The sequence below is a fragment of the Apteryx rowi genome, unplaced genomic scaffold (assembly GCF_003343035.1).
Source record: "Apteryx rowi isolate R43461 unplaced genomic scaffold, aptRow1 scaffold_4, whole genome shotgun sequence".
In the NCBI taxonomy this organism is placed as follows: Eukaryota; Metazoa; Chordata; class Aves; order Apterygiformes; family Apterygidae; genus Apteryx; species Apteryx rowi.
This window is the reverse complement of record NW_020450529.1, coordinates 9,566,655-9,589,475: the sequence shown is the minus strand read 5'-3', so window position 1 is coordinate 9,589,475 and position 22,821 is coordinate 9,566,655. Positions and strand designations below refer to the sequence as shown.

The window sequence follows — 22,821 nt, the reverse complement described above, 5'->3', positions numbered from 1 at the left end:
CCTCGCGGCCCACCCTCCCCCGCTGATTGGGCCCCGCGACCTCTCGCTCCTCCAATCCCGATGGAGAAGGAGGATCCCGACCTTGCCTGGTTCCGCCTCCTGAGGCGAGACGGGGCCAATCAGAGGCTACGGCTGAGCGCTACCTTTCCGACCGTCTCCATGGCAGCGGGGGGGGGGAAGGGTGACGTGGAGGCTATGGCGGGTGCTTGCCTTGCTTTTCTAAGGCAGCGAGGATGAAGGTAAAGTAGGGGTTTTTTCTCTCTCTTATTTTCTGTCCTCTCCTGCAATCTGTGATGTGGAATGGTACCTCCCGCCGGTCTAGGCGGCGCATTCCTAAATCTCTCCCCCCCCCTTCGCAATGGTAGGGCTAAGGGCGGCTCCTCGCGCGCCGCCGGCTCCGCGCGCGCCCCAGGCGGCGGGCTCGTGCCCTCCCTCCTGCGCCGCGGCGGCTCTTTTCCCGCCTTTTCGCGGGCGGGCGTCGTGGCGGGCGGCGGTTCCGCGCCGCCGCTCTCGGGCGAGGCTCTCGCGGGGTGGGGGGCGCCCAGGGCCGCCCTTTGCCGGCAGCCGCGGAGGGCGCTGCCCGGCGTTGGTGAGCGGAGGCCTCGCCGGCGGTGTGAGGGCAGCGCCCCGGTGAGAGCGCGGCGGTTGCCCGCCTGAAGGGAAGGGCATAGAGGGGACGTCTCCTTCCTGGGCAGGGAGGCAGCGTTAGGCAGAGCCCGGCTGGAGAGAACTCTTTTCCAGAGTGTGGTAAAAAACACCCCCGTAGTTAAGCTGGTGTGCTTGGYTACGCTGCACGTACAAACAACTTGCTTCTGAGCTACCCGTGAAGCTCTGACGGGAGGCCTTTACTAATGCTTTATCCGGATGAGATGCTTTATTTCTCCCACCCTTCAACACCATGAAGATGTGATAGCTTCTTTTATTTATTTAATTTTAGCTCGATTCCATTTACTTGACAATAGTGCAGTCACCTCGGAGGTGAAGAAAGTTAATTGACTGTGAAGAATTTTCAAGCCTCGTGGAAAGTGCTGTGGGATCCTGATATGTGGGCAGTTGATTTGCTTTGTATTTCATTAAAGAAAAAAATCAGTAAAATATAAATAATATGAACTGTCTATTCCTTCATTGTTACAGTACTGATCAGCTGAGCTCAAGAAGTTTTCGCTTAGTTTTTCAAGAGCTCAGAAAAATGAAACAGGCTTAATAACAAGCTATTTAATTTAATCAAACATGTATTTAAACATAGACTGCTATGAATGGGGCACTGTGTCTGTGCGAAGTAACTACAAGTGATAATTATAAGTATAACTTGGTGTTCCAAGTAACATGACAAAAGCCAGAAAACACTAATGTAAACAGTACTACACAAACCATGCAAGTGCGTAATTTGCCTGTGCGAGTCATAAGCAACTGAGACATGAAATTACATTAAAGCTGAAACTTGAAAATCAGATTTTGGTTGCCTCAAGTTATTAAAATTTGGCAAGATTTTCCTAAAACTTATTGTGAGCATTAGTAACGTGTATGTGTTCAAAGCATAATGCAATAATGTCTTGTAGAGAGTATTAAAATTCATAAGCAGATTTTAAAGGAGGTAGCTAATAAATTATATAAATATCACACATGCAACTTTTTAACATATGGAGTTCTTTAATACCGAAAACTAGATGTCCACACATGTGTTTGGAGGATTTTAATTTCACTTGGTTTTCCTTTTATAGAGTGGCAAAACTGGCAAATAACTGAAAATGACATCCTATTTGGCTCAAGAGGTTCGCCTTGCTAGGAGACATGAAGAGATGTAAGTAGCTGTTTCAGTGCTGTGGCCTGCCTCACAGCAGTTTGCGTTGTGGCCTTGCGAGATCTCACGAGACGTGCCTGACGGTCCTGAGAGCAGCCCGAGACCTTTACAGAACACAGTGGTGCTTCAGCAAGGGGTTGGTGTTCCAGGAGGTGGCACTCTTTCTTCGTGAACTATTGGAATTAGCATCCTAAGTTGCCTTTAGGGGCATTTAGGTTGATGGGGTTTTTGACTTCCAATGGTGGTACCTGTTTAAGGTCTTTTATTGTTAACCTCATATCACTGCTAAATTCCTATTTGGGGAAGATAATTGGATTCTGCCACTCTAAACCTCGATTATGGAATTGCTTCTGTGTTGCCCTGTAAACTCAGATTGTGAAGCAAATACAATAATGATTCAGAAAAATCTGCTTTTCTGGTAACAGCTAGTACTTGCCAATGAGCAAGAGTAGCACTGATCAAGTCACCCCAACCCACCCTGTCTTTCCCATTCTGGGAGATTCAGTGCTTCTAAGCACCTTAGCATATGAGGACTGCTGGCTGCAGCATGATAGCTTCATAGGAGCACAGCAGGTGGTGTCTGCCTGTACCTTTTCCCTCCCCCAGCACACCCACCCTACAGCCGGCTTAATTAGCCCCATAGTTTCGAAGAGAACTAAGTAAGGTAAAAAGGTTATTTTCTAGCTCCTGAGCAAAATGTTCTACCCACTTAGCAAAATGTTTTCCTTTGTAGACTGTCTCAGAGATCAGTGCTGCTACAGCAGATGGAGACTTATCTAGGAGACAAAAAGACTAAAAAGACATGGCAAACTCAAGCAGCTGATGCAGCTCATAAAAGGAATGCAGCACTTCTAAATGTAAGTTTCTGCAACTACCAGGAACCTCACTGAAATGTCATGGTTATGCAGCTTGGAGAATTTTTTTTAAAAGTGGTTGCTCTCTAGTTACTGTATGAATTCTGCTATATCCAATTCCTGCTTTTGGAGCTTGACCAAAAGTATTAAATGACAAGTCTTTATTATCTGATGGCATCACTACCTTTTTTACATGCCCTTCTTATATGAGCCTCGTGGTGGCAGCTGCTACTATCTTTTTTTTCTTTTTTTTTCTTTTCTTGAAGTACATGTAGAGCTGTAACAAATGCTATTGCATATCTGCTTAAGAGAACTTCAGAGTCTGACAAGACTCAAAGCACCTTTAAACTTTGGTTCAAGATAGGAGGATATGTTTGGGAATAGGGGCTGACCAACCTATCATGGTTTTAATCCGTGGTAGGAATTATTCTCCAGCTGTAGTCATGTGAAGTTGTGGAAGAACTTTTCAGTTTGATATTTYTCTTTGAAGAGGTGTAGAATGACCTCAAGAATCTTACTTGCAAGTTTGTAAAAGCACTGTTTGGTGTTTCTTGCTCTTCCGAACAGTAATGATAATAGCTGTTCTAGATATCTGTTGTCATATTCAGGTAAGATTTGTGTTTCCTGGGTAAATTCAGCAGAAGTTTGAGAACTGGCAATGGAAAAGATCTAGGTTTGATTGCAGGGACTGAAACACTAAAACCTCTTTTGGAACCGCAGCTTAGGCATCTGAATTTGAAGTGATTGCCCTTGACCACTAAAGTGAATCTGTGTCTAAAAAAYGGGTGGTCTGTTCAGGAAACAGCAGAAAACAGCACCTTTCGTAAGCACTTTCTTAAACTCTTGTTTATTAAGGTCCTGTATTGCATGCAATGCATCTCTTGAAAGCATAATTTTTACTCTAGAAAATTAAAAGATTAGTGTGTATCGTGAAGAATTTTTGTCTCTCTGTGTCGAGCCTGGTCAAGATTAAAAGCATCCACACTTTGGGTGGATATAAATCTGATGCATGTCCACTCTGTATTTATATGGAAGCTATGTTTAGGGAACAGCAGACAAGACAGAACAATTAATCAGAGATGCCTTCTTAATCATTATGTGACAAAGAWTATTTTCCAGCTTGAACTCCTATAAACTGGGGTGGACCAGGGGCAATCAAAACCCTCTCCAAAGGGTGAAAATATTTACAAGCGTAGCTGCTTTACTGGGAGATTGGGGAGGAGTGGGGGGTTTATTTACTTATTTTTTGCCATAGTCTGTGCTCCACTCATTTAGTAATTTCACGTATTATGACTCCCACATTTCCGTATTCCTTTTTCATAATTATATTAAATTTATATTTCATAAATATGTAATTTATAAATAATTTATATTTTATAGATGCATTCTAAGTTAACACAGGCAAACATAATAAATGCAGGATACAGTTCTGCATACTGAAAGCTTCTTGTATTGGAAATGTTAACAATAGCTCAGACATATACAGAGAGTGTAAATATTTTTGCAGTTACACAGATATTTGCCATCTACTGTCACATCCTCAAAATTGTTCCTTTCAAGTGTCAAAAATGTTGGTGTTTGTAGGAAAAAAACCAAAAACATATGTATCAAAACAAATTCTGTTGCAAGATATAGCAGCATAAATCAGTTTAAATCTATTAATTTTATACTAGTTTTAACAGGCATGCACTCCTGCAGATGCTTTCTGATAACAGAATAAAACAGGAAAAAAATCTATGCAGAATAATATATGAGAAGCTTGAAAACAAGACTGATTAATGTGCCAGCTTCAGAATATTGTTACTGATACCAGGCACTGTACATTTCACAGTTACCATGTGGAGAGTTGTTGATTTGGCCTACTCAAAAATACATGGACATGATGAAGTGTTATTTTTTTATTTGCATTTCTGTTTTCCAGCATTTAAGCAAAATCAGTTGGTTTTAGTATGTGATCATAGAAAAAGACATTTCTCGTTCTCTGTTCTAGTTGGTATTTATGCAAAGCAAAACATTTCAAAATTATTTTATTTTCAAATCAGTAGGAAGCCAGGAAACAAACACTTTTTTTTTTAAATTGAAATTATAGCATTATAAGCACTTACTCAGGATTTTCATAAAATTATCAGAGTATTTTCCTTTATGTCTTTAGAAGGATATTGAAGACTGGAGAAAGCTGTTTTAATAAGAATATATTATTTGATAGTTTTATAGTGTTCTAACCAGAAATTAGCCTGGTATTTACAATCTAATTTAGTAAGTTTGTTAATAATATTTCTTGTATATTATTGTGCAACAGCTTATAACTGACTTAAAGAATGTGCTGTGTAACAGTTAGTACTTGCTAGGTAATTTATACCAAATTTGCTCTCCTTTATAGGGATGTAATTTTAGAATTACTTAAGAGGGATTCTGCCAGACTGATTTCAATATAAGTGACAGTTGAATTTAGTCCCCTAAAAGCGACGCATGTCATGCATTCCATTTTACCTCTGGGGAAGGGTCTTGAATTGTTTTTCTTCCAGTCCTTGCAGTTTTAGTGAAAACGCTATAAGATACTCTCATTTTTCCATACTGTGATATCTTAGTTTTACTGTTTTTTCTGAAGGAGTTTACACTGCTGRTATTTATTTTTATATGGATGGCAGGAATTTCTCTTTTCTAAARTTAAGCAGTTATATAGACATGCAAGAGGTGCCATCTAATCTTTTAGTAGTTTCAATTATTTTCTAAAGCATACTGCACCTTCCAGCTAAAATTTCTTTCACTGTCTGTCGTTAAATCAGTATTCTGAATGACAATAGACTGCACAACATAAAAACTAGAGTGAGCAACGAAAAGACACATCCAATATCTAGGCTATGCCAAAGTGACCTTCTCTGCTAAACATACATGCACAACTGCTGTCTCTTCTTGCCCGAAAGACATTCGTTTCCTGTCATCATAAACTTTCCAGTGACCTAAGTGAGTCTCTACTGTGAAAATTCCTTCAGGAATTAGGAAGGAGTCGGGGAGGAGGAATAGCCTATGAAAGAGTATGAAATGAACATTAATGATTGATCCTTCCTTTTCCGTATGGTGATAACTTTTCCAAATTTGGTCTGAACCGTACCGATGATGAGCTTCATTTGGTGCTATTTATGGTGTATCTGTTCTAAGGACATATGCAGAAAACTTTGTTGCTTAGGATAGTTAGGTCTGCATTGTGTCCTCTGTTATTTTGACATTGTGACTTCAAATGGCTTCCATTTTTGCTCATATTCCCCCCTATGCTTATCCCTTGTCACTTTTTTCTCACCCAAGAAGAGGCAAGCACTTGCTACTTCCTGGGATTTGGATAAATCTGAGACTTGGTCAGCTCTTTCTCAGACATCCCTTAGCTTCCTACAAGAATATGCACTTTACTGTAGAAAAGGCAGAAACATTTTTGYTTAGATGAAGTTTGTAATTATGTACAAGAGAATAGTCATGCTGTAAAAGAAATTAATGGAATAGTTAAAATGAACATGGTAGTTTGTGTGAACCAACTGTATCTCTATTACCAAGTTGAATCTCCAGCTAACAGTAAGGCTGAGTTCTGCTTTTATTAATCATACTCTACTAATTTTGAGACATATTTTTTGAACTGAACTTGAGTTGAGCACTGTTTACTTATTGATGTATTCAGATTGGCTATTATTCAATACGAGTAATCATGTTTGGTCTCTCTTGTGGATATGCTCCTACAGAATCTCACTCTTCTTTTCAGCAGCAGTGGTGGTGAATATTTGGGAAGTCCCTTTGGGGAATTTCCTCTCTCATTTAGTTTTTCTGTTGTACTCTTCACACCCGCTCTCTGCTCCCAACTCTGCCATCTGCTATACTTTCTTTCCCCCTCCACTCTGTTCAGCTTTGGCTTCTTCACACCCCACTCCCACGTCCCTTTCTGTCTCTCTTCATCTGCCCACCACTCAATCTCTTCAATGTTTGGGTATGGAACTAAGCCCACAAGAATGGGTCAGAACTTTAAAGGGGGAGGGTGGCTGATTTGGGGGGATGTTTTGGTTTGTTTTTTTTGTTTGAAGAAATGTATTTAGGCCTCTGGAACTCCAGCACGCATCCACCGGACAAGCAGAAACCCAAATACTGATTTTTATAAGAAAGCTATGTGAGGTGCATTGTCATCCAAGTTTGTCTGGTGAACAGCTTGCTGCAGCTCTACATTTTTGTGCACGTTATGCATGCATATTAGCAAGTCATCTTTGTCTTGAGGAGTAAAGATCTTGCACATAATTTGCCTAGTTACTTTACAGTTACAGTAGCTAGAATACATACTTCAGTTTGCATGCAGCACAGAGAAAACCATTCTGTTTTCTTCCCCCCTGTATTTTCATAAATTATAGAGAACAGAATCTGACTGTAATTTACCCTAGTGTCCAGAGAGAATAGTGGTGTGTTACAGCAACAGTATTATGTGATAATGAAATTTATTCTTACATCAAAAATGTACAAAAACCATCTCTAGAAATGGTAGGATATTATTCTTACTGGTACAAGTTGGATTTCAGGATGACTAAACAGAAAGATACAAACTTCCAGTGTTACTATTTGAATGCTTTTTAGGTTTRCTGAGTTCATTTAAATGCCTTTATGTGAATGTGTATTTTCCTTTTCATTTTGCCTGTGTTTGTTCTTATACTGTGTGTTTTAGGATATAGAAGCAGCAGAAAAAAAGCTGCAAGAAAGAGTGTATTTACTTCCACATCCTGATACTGTTAAGTTAGAAGTAAGTCCCAGAACTCTATCTTTTCTTTTGCTGTTTACCAAATATTTTGTTTTTTCCCTCGAAGCATGTTGTTAAAGTGAAAATAATTGATTTTAAAATCCAGTGACTGGTATAGCCAAAGGCCTGTGTACTGCAAGCTGAACCTAAATTCTGGGGCAAGGTCCCTAGATTCTGGAGCACTCAGGTGGAAATATTTAGCAGCTTTCAAATCTATACAAACTTCTATTTAAAAATAGAATCAGATATTAAAACAAACATTGTAAATATCATAAAGATCACTGTGATTGTTATTTCAGAGCTATTTAGTTTATTTTATATGGCCATCCTGTTTTGAGTTTGCCATAGTCGTCTTTACATTTCAGAGTCAACGGTTTATCAGTRTGAATGGAGAAGTTCTCACTTCTCAGAGTTCTTTTATCAGGTTGTATGGGAACTTGGGAAAAGTACTGCTATAGCAGTGACACTTGATTTACATCTCAACCTGTGGGCACTAAAACATTATTTRAAGATACAAATTTTGAACAACAGGTTAGGCTGAGAATAAGTATTGTCCTGATGCAACATACCAAGTTCAGTTCCCTAATCTCAGGACTGTTTTTCAAAGATATTTGGAGACGAATGATGAATACAGAAACAGCCCTGGGAACAGGAATCGGGGCACAGCTCTTCCTCATGCAAAGTGAGCATCTGAACCACAAGGCCACAGTCATGTTCCTGCTTGCATTTCTTGGACCAGTGGATTGTTGGCTCTTTGCTGTACAGTGGCCTAGTTTCCACAGGCATAGCAGCATCCCACGCTGGTCTGGGTGTTAGGGCACTATCAAAGGAGGAAAAAGGTGTGGGATTTAGCCTTGCTGAGCTGTGAAGAGAGGGGCGTTGCACATTAGTTTCATACCTGCTGAGCAAGTGTCCTAATCCTTAGGCTGTTACTTAAATGAGAGGCATCACGTCTTGTTCTAGTTACTGTTAAAAGGTTTTGGCCATGATTACATTTTGTAAGTGGCCTACTCTTATCAGTGTGACAGAATGCATGCTGAGAATGCCAATTCAGTGGGTTTTTAGAGTTTTTTTAGGCAAAGAGTACATTTTTTCTAGATACCCATACATCTTGGATGATGCTGAGAAAGATGCCAAGCTACTAAGATTGAATCTATTTTCACTGTGTTTCACTGTGTTAAGAAGTAGAATTTTAGACTCCTGGAGGACTTTGAAGACACCTTGAGAGTTTTTTGGATCAGTTTTCGACTTAGGAATTCTGATTTTATCTCTATCCTGTGTTAGGTGCCTAAGCTGCTTATTGGTTGTAGACTGAAGTCCATACAAATTGGAGAATTCGGAGCAATTGCTCGTGGGTGGAGAGTTGTTACACCCTGCAGCAGTGGTAGAGTTTTAGAGAGAATGGAGTTACTATTTGAAGATCCTATTTCAGCCTTTTTTATACTTTTAAAAGAGAGTACTGTAAATAGTGGAAAAAGAAAATGTTCTTTCACAGTACAAAATTTTTGTGCATACTTTGTTCCAAAACACTTCTGAGCATATTTCACTCCACCATATATGTATCTGTATTAATATAGTTTGAAAGTTAAGCCTATAATGGATCCCCAGCTTGCTAAGTCAGAGTAGTTTTGTATGACAGCACATATGCTTGTCAAAAAAGATTCTTTGAGTAAATCTGTTGAAGAAAATATTTTTGTAAAACTGTAAGAGCCATAGATATATCTGAGTTACATGTGAGGATCAAAATGGTTAGCCAGGAATCTAATACTCTCTGGGGAGATGTTCAGTTTGTGATATGCTTTTTCTGCGCTATATACTTAAACAAGTATACAAAAAAAAGCTTAATACATATGTACTATGGAAGTTTCCTGCTACAAAAATACTTTTTCTGAATGAATACTTTTTTTAAATATCTAAAAATACTTAGATTGCTGGATGGATTTAACTGTTGGCTTAATCCAGCTCTTGATCACAGTATTTTGTGTAAAAAAACAATACATGGAACTTAGTATTTCTTCTTCAAAATCCTACAAGCAACAAAGTTATTCTCAAGATACTAACATAAAAATGATGAATGGTATGTCCATTCTACTGATAAAACAGAAGTTAAATTTATTACTCAAAGATACAGAGCAATCGAGAGAAAGGATTAGATAGTCCAGAATGTGTTTCTTAGACCATGAGATAGGTATATAGATAGTTTTTTTTTCCTTTCATGACCCAAATATTAAAGTCAATTATTTTGTCAGTGATTGTTTAAAAAAAAAAAAAGACTTGTAAAATATCACGTAAATATTTTGAACTGCACTACTGCAAACTTTTCTATGACAAAAAATTTATAGAACATTTTTGTAAACATTAAGCAAAGTTTGTTTTTTCATTTCAAAAGTAAATTCCACTAAAAAGATTTTTTTTAATATAGAAGCTGTTTTTGGAAAAGTTTATCATCACAGAAACTATTTTGTTAAAGGCACCGTCTAAACTAATCTGCTGCTTACCACAAGAGGGCACATTCAGTCACTTCACAGTTCACAGTACAGAATGAAATCCTTCCAGACTGCTATTTTGTGAGATATGAGAGATTTGAAATTTCATATGCAAGTACTTTGCTCTTTTCTGAATTGCTTCACTCATAAGGCAAGATTAATAACACATTGCATAACTGTATTGTTCTTATAACAGGCTGATGAGGATTTTGAAATTAAATTTAAATTGTTTTTGTTTTTTGTGATATCTTTCTCAGACTCTCTACTGGGCATCAGTAGAAGAATCTCTTCCCAAGTGGGAACAGTTTCTTTTAGGAAGAGCAGAAGCTCCTATTGGTTTTAAGAAAATGAAATCTACAAAACAGACATAAGCTCCCCGGAAGAAGAGCCACAAAAATAAACACTCTGGTTTTGTTTCCTAACTTCTGATTTAAGCAAACAGTATCATGCTGATCAGGCAATGGAATATCACCAATTAAATTGTCATGTAAATCATTTAAATGAAAATTAACTATATTAGATAGTTTGCTTTCACTGTCTTGTTGTGCAAAATTATTTAGTTTAAACAGTATTTTTGCTTGAGGAGAGCCTAGACCATCATTCCTCGTGATGAGAGGAGCAGTCCTACTCAAAAGGGCTTTTAGGATCAGAAGCAAGAAACTCTAGTGTATGAAAACCCACCAGGGCAATTACCTCTTCAGTATAAGAGTTTTAGTGTGTTTATAATCCTCTGCTTTTACATGTTAGTGCGATAAGTAAAGACAGATTCATGTGTTCTCTTTCTTCATTGTCCTCTGTGCTGTGAATGTCTTTGTGGATGAGGGAGAAGGCAAGAATTTATCATTAACAGGAAGGCGAGCAGTCTACATCAGACAGAGTAGCTTTGGTTTAGAACTGCGAACCTGTGTACAAACCTTAATGACAGCAGCGGTAGAAGAAATGCCTTGAATTTACACATCTTGCTTTCCTTGATTTTTGTCATTGCCGCTTGCTTTGCTTCTGCCCTTTGCTCCAGTAACTACTGCTGCTTTTCCCCACCTCTGCTTCCCCACCATGCTGCCTGCTTTGTATTTCCTGTCTAACGGGCTGGAAAAGACGAGAAAAAGTACACAAGTTTCTGGTTTATTTTTGCTACTTCTGGCTGCTGTTGGTGCTATTTTCTTTATGTTGACATAACTGATAAGTGAGATCTTTTGCTTAGACATGAAAGGTTTGAAAGAGCCAAGCAGAAAGCTAGCCCACAGTGACTGTCCAACAAACAAGCATATAGGAGGTGAGGAGATGATACTTTTTCTCAGACACTGAACAGCTTCCTCCTGCAGAGGTGTAGTCTCAGTGAGTTTTGGTTGTACAGTGGGCTTAACTCTTTGTGCAAGGGAGCTACCTTCCACTACTCTAGTACTTACATGCTTTTGAAAGTACCAGTTCAGTGGAAAATCATTCCAGGTGTATGACTTAGCCTTAAGAAATTTCACCCTTCTAAAGCGAGGAAAACCTAGAAAACTCTTTTTTGATTAAGAAACTGGTCTTGAGTGTTATAATTTGATTGATGAAAGATTGTTATAATTTAATGACATGTATGACATCATTCTTCCACCCCCCTGACCTGGAAGTAGGAGAAAAAATGTTGACCCCTGCCAGCACCTGAGGATGTGAAAACTTAATTATTACTGATTTTGTCAGGCTGTTAGTGAATTAGTGTGTGCACCTCTGTGTTACATAGCGATATGAATTATTGCTGTACTAGGGATGTTTTAACTACTTTTTTTGAAACTGTGGTGCTTTTTAGCAGCACTTCTCATAAATGTCCTGATTGCTTTGGCTCTAACCCCTCCAAACTGTTCTGTTTAAAAGAGCAACTTGAGAATTTTGTTGCAAAGTGTGTATTAATTTAATTAATTAAGCACAGTTTAATTATTCATTGATTAACTGTTGTGGGGAGTTCGTGGTCCAGTAAGAACTAGGGTACCAACTTCTAGCTGGAAATTATAGGAGGTCTAGGTAGTCTTGAAGAACSAACATCTGCAGAGACTGTTCTCTCTGAAATCAGGCACGTGGTTTGTCTGAATTAAAATTGGCTGAAGATTCACTAACATGAAAAAAATAAACTTCAGCTGCAATTACAAGTTGTTTTATGTTTTCAGGGGGAATGTTAAGAGTTCATTAGAAACTTTTTTCTATTGAAGTGTCCATTAAACTGATAAGTTTTAACAGAAACTGCCATCTTAGAAATATCCTGTTGAGTGGGTGTTGGTGTTTGTAACAATAACGTTGTTTTCATAATATGTGATGGCAGATTAGCACGCTTCTCTGCAGTGTTGTTAACAGTTGTAATTAAGGAATAAACAGTAAAGGGTGTCAGTCCGATGACAATTTCATCTATAGTGTCACAATACAAAATGTCACAAAATATTAGAACTGTTATATAACTACAAAAATATCAAATTAGGCTTTCATCTTACAAGCAGAGAGCTTAAAAAAAAAACCTGGCATAGAGACCATTGCAATTTTATACCTACTCACTGTTCTGTCACAAAGACAAGTTGGTAATATTTTCTTCTGTAAGATCACAATGTGGTTCTCAGTCTGATTTAGCAGGAGTGTGTGTGGATTTTAGAATTATAGAGCTCAAAATTAAAAAGCAAATAATTGGAACCAGTTGAAAAGACAATAAGGGAAAAGCTATTACACATGAAGGCACTAAGGAAATTAAATGCCCCAAAAGGAGGGATGGRTGAGCAGTTAGTTGCTTACAAAGACTAGGATTCATCCTGGTCTTTGCATACTAAGGGAAATCTGGGCCCTTAAGTACTTTATGTGTGTGAATAATCTGGGTCTTTATCTCTTTGGACTCCGCCTAAACACTGGGACACAATACAGATGCTCGCCATCTCCTTCCTTCTTTTGATTTCCTGTGGAAGGAAAGCTAAGTGTGTGCACTGTGAGGGGACAGCAGCTGGATGATTTGCGGATTTTGGAGAATACCCCCGCAAGCAGTGTCGTAGTTTTCACTGCAAAAAAATAAGAACACTTCCCTCATTTGCAGTTATGTGTTGAGCATAACTATATTAAATATTATTAGGTACTCTGTTACTGTGTTTCCAACAGTTTTCTGTTAAATTGAACAAAGAGATGAGGATTAAATTATGCTGCTTTCAAAGAAGGAAATTATATGGTTTCTGGGACATAGCTTTAGAAGCAACAGGGCAGCTAGTGCATGAAAACTTATACAGGAAAAAAAGAAAAACACTGAAAGCGGGAGTATGTATAGGTGATCGTTCGCAGAAAGACAAGGGCGTTCAGGTTGGCCTGTGGATTGATATAAATAAATGCAATTGCATATGGCTGTGAAACTGCAACGCAATAGGGGCAGGGAGGCACACAGCAGGCCGTTAAGGTGAAGCAATAAGTGTCTCAAGGTTTGTCACAGACCTCAGGGTCAAGCAGTGGCAGAAAACATAATCATATGGTATCTTCTATCACTTGGATCTGTCAAGTGCACAGTTTTTAGTAAGCCTGCCTTAGCTTACATTTTGCTTGTCCATAGATACAGGTACAGCGCATTTGTGTTGTTTAAACTTAAGTGTGTTTAAAAAAACCCAACCAACCAACCAACCAAAACCTGATGATACCAGTGGAATTGAATTGTGGGTTTAAATGAGACCCTGAATAGCAGTGCTTCCCTGAATCGAGGTTGTTATTTCAAGCATATTGATTTTATGTAGTTTTCCCCCCAGTCGTTCAAGGTTGGGGTTTTTTTTTAAGCTTATGTAGATTCCTATCCATTTTTTTGATAAATGTTTTTTTTTTCACTCAGAATATAACCTGTTACTCTGCACTCTTGACTAACTGCTTGCCCTTTTGTGCTACTACATATGTATAAATGAGCTGCATTTGTCCTGAGAGCCTATTGCCTCTTTTTCTTTTCTGGTGGGTGGGGAAAAAACAATTGAGAAGACCAGTAGGGGAAACAAATGTCTTTGCCTGTTTGTAAGTTAATATTTGAGCATTTTATAAGAAGAAATACTAACTCGCCCTTTTGTAAGTTTATGCACAGATGAGTAACCACAGTACTAGCCTAGGAGCACAGCCTGTTCACCCATCTTGTCACCTCCACCGTCATGTTCCCRAGCTTTTTACTTTCTCAGTTATTCTGGCTGTGGGGGTAGTAGCAGAAGGCATGCTAGTTTTTCCCTAGGATAAGGAATTCTTACTCCAAATAATCTTTCTCAAGCCCATTAATTTCATTTGAGAATACATATGAAATAACAAAAGGGTTTAGAAGACTCATTACATTTGACACTTACTAGAGTATCCTCTTGATTGTATTTATTCAGGGTCATCTTTTCATAGAAGTTGGGAGCTAGATTTTAAGCTGAGCTTATAGTTCTTCATCTCTGTCTTTTTTTTGTTCACACAATGCAGCTTAGGGATGTGGATGTCAGACTAAAGCTCAGTTTGAGCTGGCGGGGTACTGAAAAATAAGAAAWCAAAATTTGAAATAGAATGTAGTTTTAGAGGTTACTTCTGCAAGAAAGCACTATTTACTCCATAATGGTAATTTTCATGATATTTTAATAGTTCTGTTCAGGTACAACTTGACCTTAAATATCACCCCAAATGTAAGCTGTTCTCCCATATTTGTCAAGATAAGAACTTTATTACTGTAATATTCTGTTTGCTCAAGAATTATAAACCATGGATATATTATGTTGCAGTTGAATAAAGCTTTGATCCTGTATTCATTGACTCATGGATTTCAGTGTTATATTGCATGTACAGATTACATGTAAATTGGTGTCTGCTGTTGCCAAGTGAGTGTGTGGGCAATGAGTCCAGCAGTGATAAATACTAGAACTTTGCTTAGGTATGTTTATTTTCGTTCTTATCTGGCACTGAACTAAAATATTAATATGCTGGGTGAAGATCAGAAATTCAGAAGTTTACTGCTGAAAAATCCAACCTTAATGAATCCCAGATGGATTACTTACACGCTTCCCATTTTTTCACAATACTTCTACACTAAATTAGTTCTGATATGTGATTGTGGGAGGTGTTTCCTTACTAGTAAGATACAGATAGAGACTCTTAGCCCTTGCAGAAGGAACAGGTGGGAAAAAACAGTTCTTTAGTGAGTCCTCCTGCTGTGTGAAGCTCTTTGTCTTTGCAGTAAATAGGGTGATTGAATTTGGGAATTTGCTATTCCCTTTAAACTTAGCTGAAACAGCTCTTGAAAATGCCATAAATTTTACCTGCTATGTATGTAGTCTTCCAGCTTTATCTTTTTCATTTTAGTTATTTTCCATACTTTGTCATTGATACATGCAAATAGTAAGTATGATCACTCCTTCCCATAAATTTTATCAGTAGTGATGATGATCTTAAAAATAAATGTGTGGTGTTCTTTCTCCTGACTCTGTCATATCACCTACCAGAAAGCCCTAATAGGCTACAGAACAGTGTGAGACAGTATTTACATCACACTTTTGAAACAGATTCAAGCAGAGACAGCTGCCTTAAGATCATTTTACAAATATATTGCAAATTAATAAAAAAGAAAATTTTGCTGTCGTTTAAGTTAGTTAGTCTCATTGGCCAATACATAGCATAAAGTCGCAATAAATTAGTCCTTGTCACCCAGTGGTGTTGGAAAACGTAATTTTGGTTTCCAGACTTACATTTCTTTACCTATTTAGTTTGTATGTGTTCCCAATAGCTTCATTCACAGTGCTCTAACTGTTGCTCAATAAAAGCTTCCGGAGGATAATTTGCTTAAGTGAGCCGCATGCCGCAGCTTTGTTTAAACGGCTCTCTAACCTGCACGCTTCCCCTTGAGCCGGCCACAAATATACATGTGTTTTCGCCTCTTCTCAAAGACTTTTCATAGAATAGGGGAARCTGGTTATCTGAGAAGATAGAATTGCTCAAAGTTAGGTACTCGGGGCTTAGGAAAGCCCAAAGCAAGCTGTTGCTTAAAAAAGGAGACGGGAGGAAAAAAAAGAGCATTTCTCTCTCGCTTTCCAGTTTGAGATAAGATAGCGCTGAACGCAGGGAAAATCTAAACTGGAGGACGAGAAGGTGACAGTCGATCGTTTCAAAGGCTTGTACGCTGCGCATCGACAAGAAATGGGGGGCTAACAAGTAAACTGGAAACCGTTTATATATTCTTCAGCACTTAACAGCACCGAGATTTCCAAGGAAGCTATAGATTCGGGCTGGTTTGCTTCTTTGAGAACATTCGTAATAATAATCGTGATTATGGAAAATATATCCATAAAGCCATACGAAAAAGGTTTGTATCTGAATGAAGCGGTCGCATTCCCCCCGTCATCTGTGAACGGTATTTAGAATAAGTTTAAACAACTTCAGCTGCTTTCTAGTATTTCTCGGGCGTTTCTTTTTGTTAACTTTCCGGGTATACTTGGCTTTTTCCTCTATAATCAGCTTTCTTTTGCTGGATTCATTCAGCGATGCGATAATCCAATGTTGGTGATATCTCACTTCATTAACATAATGAATCAGAAGGAAAAGGCTGATTATAAATTAGAAAGCTTCTATTTATGTGAAATATCTTGGCAACTGGCAATAGCGAGGAAGATAGTAGAAAGAGTATCAGAGAGTTAATGGGACTTTGGGAACGCGGTTGCGAAAGGTCTCAGGTGCTCTTTGGGCAATTTAAGACGTCTGAACGCTTTAAAGGACAAACGTGTCCTTTACAGCGAGACAGCTTCACTGATCGGGGGAAATATCATTCGGCTAATATATCCTCGGTGCTCCAAGTGGTTTAAGCGCAAAACTCGATGGTTTGGGTGCAAGTTTTGCGGCTAGATGCCTCCCGGAGCGCTGAAGCCCGGCTCGCCGCCGCCGCGGCTCCCGCCCGGGGGCAGCGCTGCCCGCTGCCCTCCTAGCAGCTACTTGGGTTTTATTTCTGCCACCTGCGGCGGCCGGGAGCGGGGGGAAGTGGCGCTGGGGGTTACTGTAAAGGGTCGGCGAGGAGCGTGGAGAGGCGAAGCCGCGGCGGCGGCTGACACGTGGCGCGCAGAAGTCTGCACGCCCACGGGAGAAGGGGAGAGGCTGGCGAGGGAAGCGAGGGTGCAAGTTGCTGCCCGATGAGCTATAAATATTTCTTTCCTTCAGACCAGAACGCTTTTAAAGTTTCTCAAAAGCCTGCGTCTTCTGCAAACTCAGAAGACAGCAAGGATACAATCTTTGTAAGAAAACTCAGTTTTGCCTTGTTCCGGGCTTATAAACTCGATCCTGAACTCGAGGACAAGACCTTCCTTTTTCTGTACTCCGCGTTTTACCGTTATTTTGAGCAGCGGGAACGTGATCCCTGTTCGGGACAGCAAGGCTTTTTCGTAACAAAATACGCGATTACCAGAGTCGTTTTAAAGCCCTATAGATCTTAAGAGCACGGTGACTCCCAGCACCTGCACGCAAAGGTTTTGCGTTTTACCTCAGCCAAGGGGGCAGGAGCAGGGGGGGAGCAGCGGCTCCCAGGCACCGTCCTGCCGCTGCGGTCCTTGCGGGCTGCGCCTGGCGGGGAAAGGTAGCTGCCTCCCCCCGCCCTATCTCCAAAAAGGAGAACACGAAAGTCCCAAAGCCTCCCCCCCTCTTTATTTTGAATTGAAGGCACCTGTTGGGCTTGCCTTTCCCTCTTAGAGTCACCTTTGCAATTACAAGAAGCAAACGCGAATCGGGAGAGCCTGGAGCGAGCCTGCGGGTTTAGCTGGGGGAAGCTTGCTGGCGGGAGGAGCGAGGTTAAAAGGTGGGGAAAGGAGATGGGGGTCACCTGAAAAAGTCAGGGAGGGCGGCGGAGGCGAGCCGGTAAGCGAGGAACTTTTTCTCTTAATGCCTTTTTACCACGGGCTTCGTGGCGGCGCGCTGGGCGGCTGCCCGGGGCGTTGGGTGCCGCGGTAGCCGGGCCCCGAAACGCCGCCCCTGCTCCGTGGGCGAGTCGGGGTTGCGCATCGGGAGAAGGTGGGACGGGCAGGGAGGGGATGCGCAGGCATCGGTGCGGAGCGAAGCTGGCGAGGTGCGAAGTGCGAGGAAGGAGCCGCAGCGAGGGGAAGTGAGGGCGCAGGGCGTGCGGAAGGGGGCGGAAAACGGGGCTCCCGCCTGCCGTTAAACCCGGGAGCGCTTAGTGCTTGAGTTTTTTATAAGAAATACTAAATCGCCCTTGTGTAAGTCAAATAAAACGAGGGGCCTACCTGCTCCCTTGCCGTCCCTGGGGTCAAACGCGACCGGGGAGCTGTAAGCCGGTGGCGCGGTGGCTCCCGCAGGCGGGACGTGGGCTGGGGGAGCCGCGGCGGCCTCGCGGGCCGGGCCGAGGGGAGATGCCCGGCGCCGGCGCCTCTGCCTCGTGCTGCCGTGGCGGCCCTTCCTCTGCCCGCGGGACGCGGGTGAGCGGCGCAGGGCCCCGGGTGTCCGGGTCAGCCCAGGTGTCTGGGGTCCTCGGCGTGCGCAGCAAATACGGAGGGGCACAGGAGTCCTGAGGAGAGAGATGGGGAAGGAAAAAGGCTTTAGGGAGCGAGTCCCTCGGAGGGAAAGGACCCCAGAGAAGCGATGACCCCCCGTCCCGAAGCCGGCTCCCGGGACGGCGCAGGATTGCCCCGGGAGCTGCCGAGGTGGGGAAGGCGGTGGCGGCGGGGGGGGAGCTGCGAGGCGGCGGCCCCGTGTGCGCGGAGCGCGGCGGGCCTCGGGGCTGCCCCGCGGGGGCGGCCTCGAAGCCCCAGGGGCTCGCTTAAAAATGATGCCACTGCTCCCGTAAAACCGCTGGAAGCCGCGGGATGAGCGAAAGCAAAGCAGGCACCTGGGCGTCTGCGGGGACTTGCCGGGTTGCAAAAGGCATGTGTCAATTTAGCCGTAGTGTTGACTTAAGTGAAAGTGCTAAGCCATTCCTAAACCTAAGTCAATACAGACTTAAGCCAAAATTGTTATTAACGAGCTCTAATCTGATTTAAGGGCCTCCGTGCGAGCCTTGTCCACACCAGGGGAGAGGCGCGTTTCCAGCGCGCTGCCTTGCGCTCCGTGCCGCGGGCGCCGGGTCCCCTGCGAGGGACACCGCGGCGCGGGGGCAGCGAGAGGGGTCGCGGCGGGTCAGCGAGCGCAGCCCCGGGAGGAGGACGGTGGGTTTCGAGGCTGCGCTGCCTCCTGAGAAGCCCCCGGCAGGTTCCCGTTGGACTGACTAGCGTGTGCGGGATTCGCCTCTACGGAATAACCTCTGCAAACGGCGCCGTGCCCGGCTGCCCTGCGGTCCCCTTTGCCGGGACGTGGCGGGGTGTGAGGCCAGGCGAGTGCCTAGGGGCCGGGCTGGCTGGGGGGGGGGGTCTTTTCTGTCTGCCGGGGGGCTCCGAGGCTGCCGGCGGGGCCGTCCCGGCTCCGGCTGTGCCCGGCCTGGGGGTTCCTGCCGAGGTCGGGCAGCTCCGCTCGCTTGGGAGAGGGACATGCCAATGCATTTTTTTCCRTCCCAATGGGGCAGTTGAGCCCTCCACTCCACCCCCCAGTGGGGGCCTTTCTTTTCTTCCCCACCAGCTTTGAGCAGCCCTGTTTCAGATTGGCCTTTTTATGTTTGATATAAAGAATAGTTGTTGGCCAATTCCATCTTTTCATCGCTGCTCTCCAGGCCCGGGTCCAAGCGGCTTGTCAGATGCTCATTAACTCCCCCTTTGGCTCTTTCCAGTGTGTCTCCTAAGCTCATTGTGCCAAGAACTAGCGCTTCTTTCTCTTTACACGGCTCCCTTTCTCTGCTCCATCAGGGAGACAAATTACTTTCCAAAAGGGATCGCCAGGGATGGTTTAATGAGAATTTCTCTAGGGCTGGCCGTGGAAATCAATGTAGTTAACATTCGGTGCACTTAATTGGACTTTTCTCTTCTGCCTCCTTCAAAAAAACTCTGAAGCTATCCTGTTAATCTCTCATTTGTAATCAATTGTGTTGACTAAACAAAAGTCTAGGTCGTCCTTTCTTCCTGTCCCAGACAATCCTTTGTTGCCTCTAAATGCCTCATTCTTGAGTGCTCCTGGTCGTGTAGATGGGTTCGATTGTTGACAGTTCATTATTGCGCTTTTGTCCATTTAATCTCCCTCGCTGTGTTTTGCATGTGCATGCCTTAATGAGCTCCGTTGGCAATTAACATGTTTCTAGCAGCAAACTGGTTGCTCAGACGTTTGGAGAGTGGAGTGCAGGGAAAAGGGCAACGCAGCTGCCTTTAGGTTGTTCGCTTCCCAGTGCCCGCCGCGCTTCCCGTCCCCGCCGCCCGCGGCGGGACGCACCTGGGCCCGGCCTCGCCGCCCCGTGCCCGCGGATGCGCCGGGGCGGGCGGCCCGCACCGCCCCGCACCGCGCCGCGGGGCCGAGGGGGGGGAAGCCCTGCGGTGCTGGCAACTCCGAAGTGTCGCTCTCTGCAAGGAGGCACCTCTAACCCTCCSCCCGAGGCATCGGCACTGCTCAATCTGTCGTGCGCACGGCTGCGGCGCTGGGAGAGGGGTTCTGCGCGGTTTCTGTGTTATTATTGAGGCTTGCTGGCAAGAGCGCTGAAGTGTGAGCAGTCGTGGACAGCAGAAACATCTTGTGAGGGAGAAGATAATTGGAGTCTCTGGCGTGTGTGTGTCTGACAGAGCCGCCCCTCCCCCGCGCCTCGCGGCTCGTGTGTGCCGGGATCCTGGGGGCCGTGCAGGGGGGAGCCGGGCCTCCTCTGCGGCCCGGAGGGCGCCCGAAACCCACCCGCAACGCGAGCTGCAGGCGGCCAGCGCGGCCCTTCGGCGGCGCCCCCAGGACGCCCTTAGCTGCGGCGGGATGACCGACCCCCCTCTAAGAGACAGCGCTGCAAACAACGTCCCTTCTAAAAATGAAATACGAGCGGGCTTCCTCGATTTCCTCCCCAGGGAGCAGCTTTAAAGGCCCCTTCGCCCATCAGGCGGGCTGYGGAAGCGGGTTGTGCGCTGTCTGTAGGGCCCGGAGCAGCGCCCGGCTCCTGCTCGGCACCCGACGGACAGCCCGGACCTCTTCCCAGCGCCTGCGGGGCGGAGGAAGCGCCGCTTCCCCCGGCCCGGCAGCGGCACCCGGCTCCGCGCCCGCTGCGCGGGGCCCTGGTCCGGCCCTCGCCTCCGCGCCCCGCTCCGCTTCGCGGGCAACTCGCCCCACCGCAGCCCGCCCCATCCTACCGGGGGGGAGCGAGGGTCCCTTCCCGCTGTCCCCGGCCAAGGCAACCCGGTGCCCGGGACGTCCCGCCCCGTCTGTCGCGGCTGCGGCACGGCCGGGAGTCGGGAGCAGGGCTCGGCGGACTGTTTGCAGCCGGCAACCCTGTTCGCAAGGGGTTGAGCAACAGCCCCTTCTCTTGGGGGACTTCTTCCCCCCCACCAAGGTTTCCCGAAGCAGTGACTTGTGGCAATAACAGCTGCATTTTTTTTWAATTAATTCCTTTTAACCTGCAACTCTCCACCAAAATCTTTTAGCGAATTCCGGCAGGATCTTTCCCCGCTGCCGGGATCAGTGGGCATCGTTCGCTGCACCTCACCCGGCCCAAACCATCAAAACGATACTTTTGGCACTTAAAAATACGAAACCCAAGCAAGGATGAAATTGCATCCGTCCCTCCAGCGGGAGCAAGGGGCAAGGCTGCCTTTCCGCTCCCTGCCGCCAGCCCCGGCGCCCGCTCCTTGCGGGAGCGCGGAGCATCTCAGCCGAATAATGAATCCAGAAAGCCGGAGCGCGGGGTCGCCTCCCGTTCCGCCGAGCTGTGCTCGTCCTCGCCTCCCACCATTTAACCACTCAATTAAGCGGGGAAAGGTGAACTTCCCATTACGCCGTCCCCAGACATTTTGGTGTCTCGCTTATTCCCCTCTTCATTGGCAAGCTCGGCCCGAGCAGCACGCACACGCAYAGCCATCTGAATCTCGTTTGTCCGCTAGAATAATATTGTTCCTAACGACGTGGCCGGAATAGACACTCGCATATTAAAAGTAGGGGAGAGGGGGAGATGAGAAGGGAATATTTAGTGTAATCCAAGTGCTTGATTATCCATATTCTGATCAAAAAGAGTTTCTGAGGCCTGCTGGGAGTGATTAGATTAATGTAATGCGGTTTGAAGGGCCTGTGTTTTCTCTCTTAATTTGGGTCATTACTCGGAAAGCAAGCGTGAGATCATTTCATCTGCATGCAGGGACAGATAGTCATTCAGGGACGGCTTAAACGCGCCTTAATGAAGGGACCCCGGAAAGTGGCACTGGGAAACTCCGAGCCGCCGAGCGCCCTTCGCTCTCCCGGGCGCGGAGCCGCCGGCGGGTCCCGCACCGGCGCCGCCCCACATCTGCCCCTTCCCTTGGGGGCAGCCGTTTTAATCCGCCCGGCTCCCTCCCTGCCACCCGCCCTCTTTTTGCTTCCTCCGGGGCTCGCGGGTGCTCGGCTCCCTGCGGGCTCTGGAAAGGCAGGAGCCCGGCTCCCGCGGCCGGCCCGGCTCCGGCAAATCCCGCAAGCCGCGTTTACACGAGGAACAGCGCCGTTTCAGAAAGCCCRGGCCCAACTCGGGCTGGGGCCGAGGTGGGAAATGAGACACCTACGAAGGGCCGGTTTATTGTCCCATGATATAGATATATATATATATATTCCTCACTTATTCGAGCGTACATTTAAAATGGAGATTTACAGACACGTATAAAGAACGCTGTCCTGGCACCGGGCCGTGCTGGGGGCACCGGGGCCGCGGCGAGGCGGGGGCAGCCAGCCCCRTCCCCTCCTAGCCCGCTCCGGGAGCGCAGCGCGCCGTTAAATAAGATTCCTCTTATGTACAACTGCGGCTCGGGGTCGCTTGCACCGGCGGCTGAGCTCGCTGGGGAAAAGACAGAAAAGCAAAGGCTGGTTTGGATAAATAGTGCTGGCCTGGTGGAGCAGGTCCGAGTGGGGCGGTGCGCGGGGCCC

General features: G+C 44.7%; 1 protein-coding gene across 1 annotated transcript; it reads left to right on the top strand.

Annotated features, from left to right (window-relative positions):
* The first annotated feature begins 200 nt into the window (after window positions 1-200).
* CUNH3orf14 (chromosome unknown C3orf14 homolog) lies at window positions 201-10,520 on the top strand. The gene is made up of 5 exons (XM_026074979.1): window positions 201-239; window positions 1,722-1,801; window positions 2,535-2,658; window positions 7,346-7,420; window positions 10,161-10,520. The coding sequence occupies exons 2-5, from the start codon at window positions 1,749-1,751 to the stop codon at window positions 10,272-10,274; spliced, it is 366 nt and encodes a 121-aa protein (XP_025930764.1). The 5' UTR covers window positions 201-239; window positions 1,722-1,748; the 3' UTR covers window positions 10,275-10,520.
* The last annotated feature ends 12,301 nt before the right edge of the window (window positions 10,521-22,821 follow it).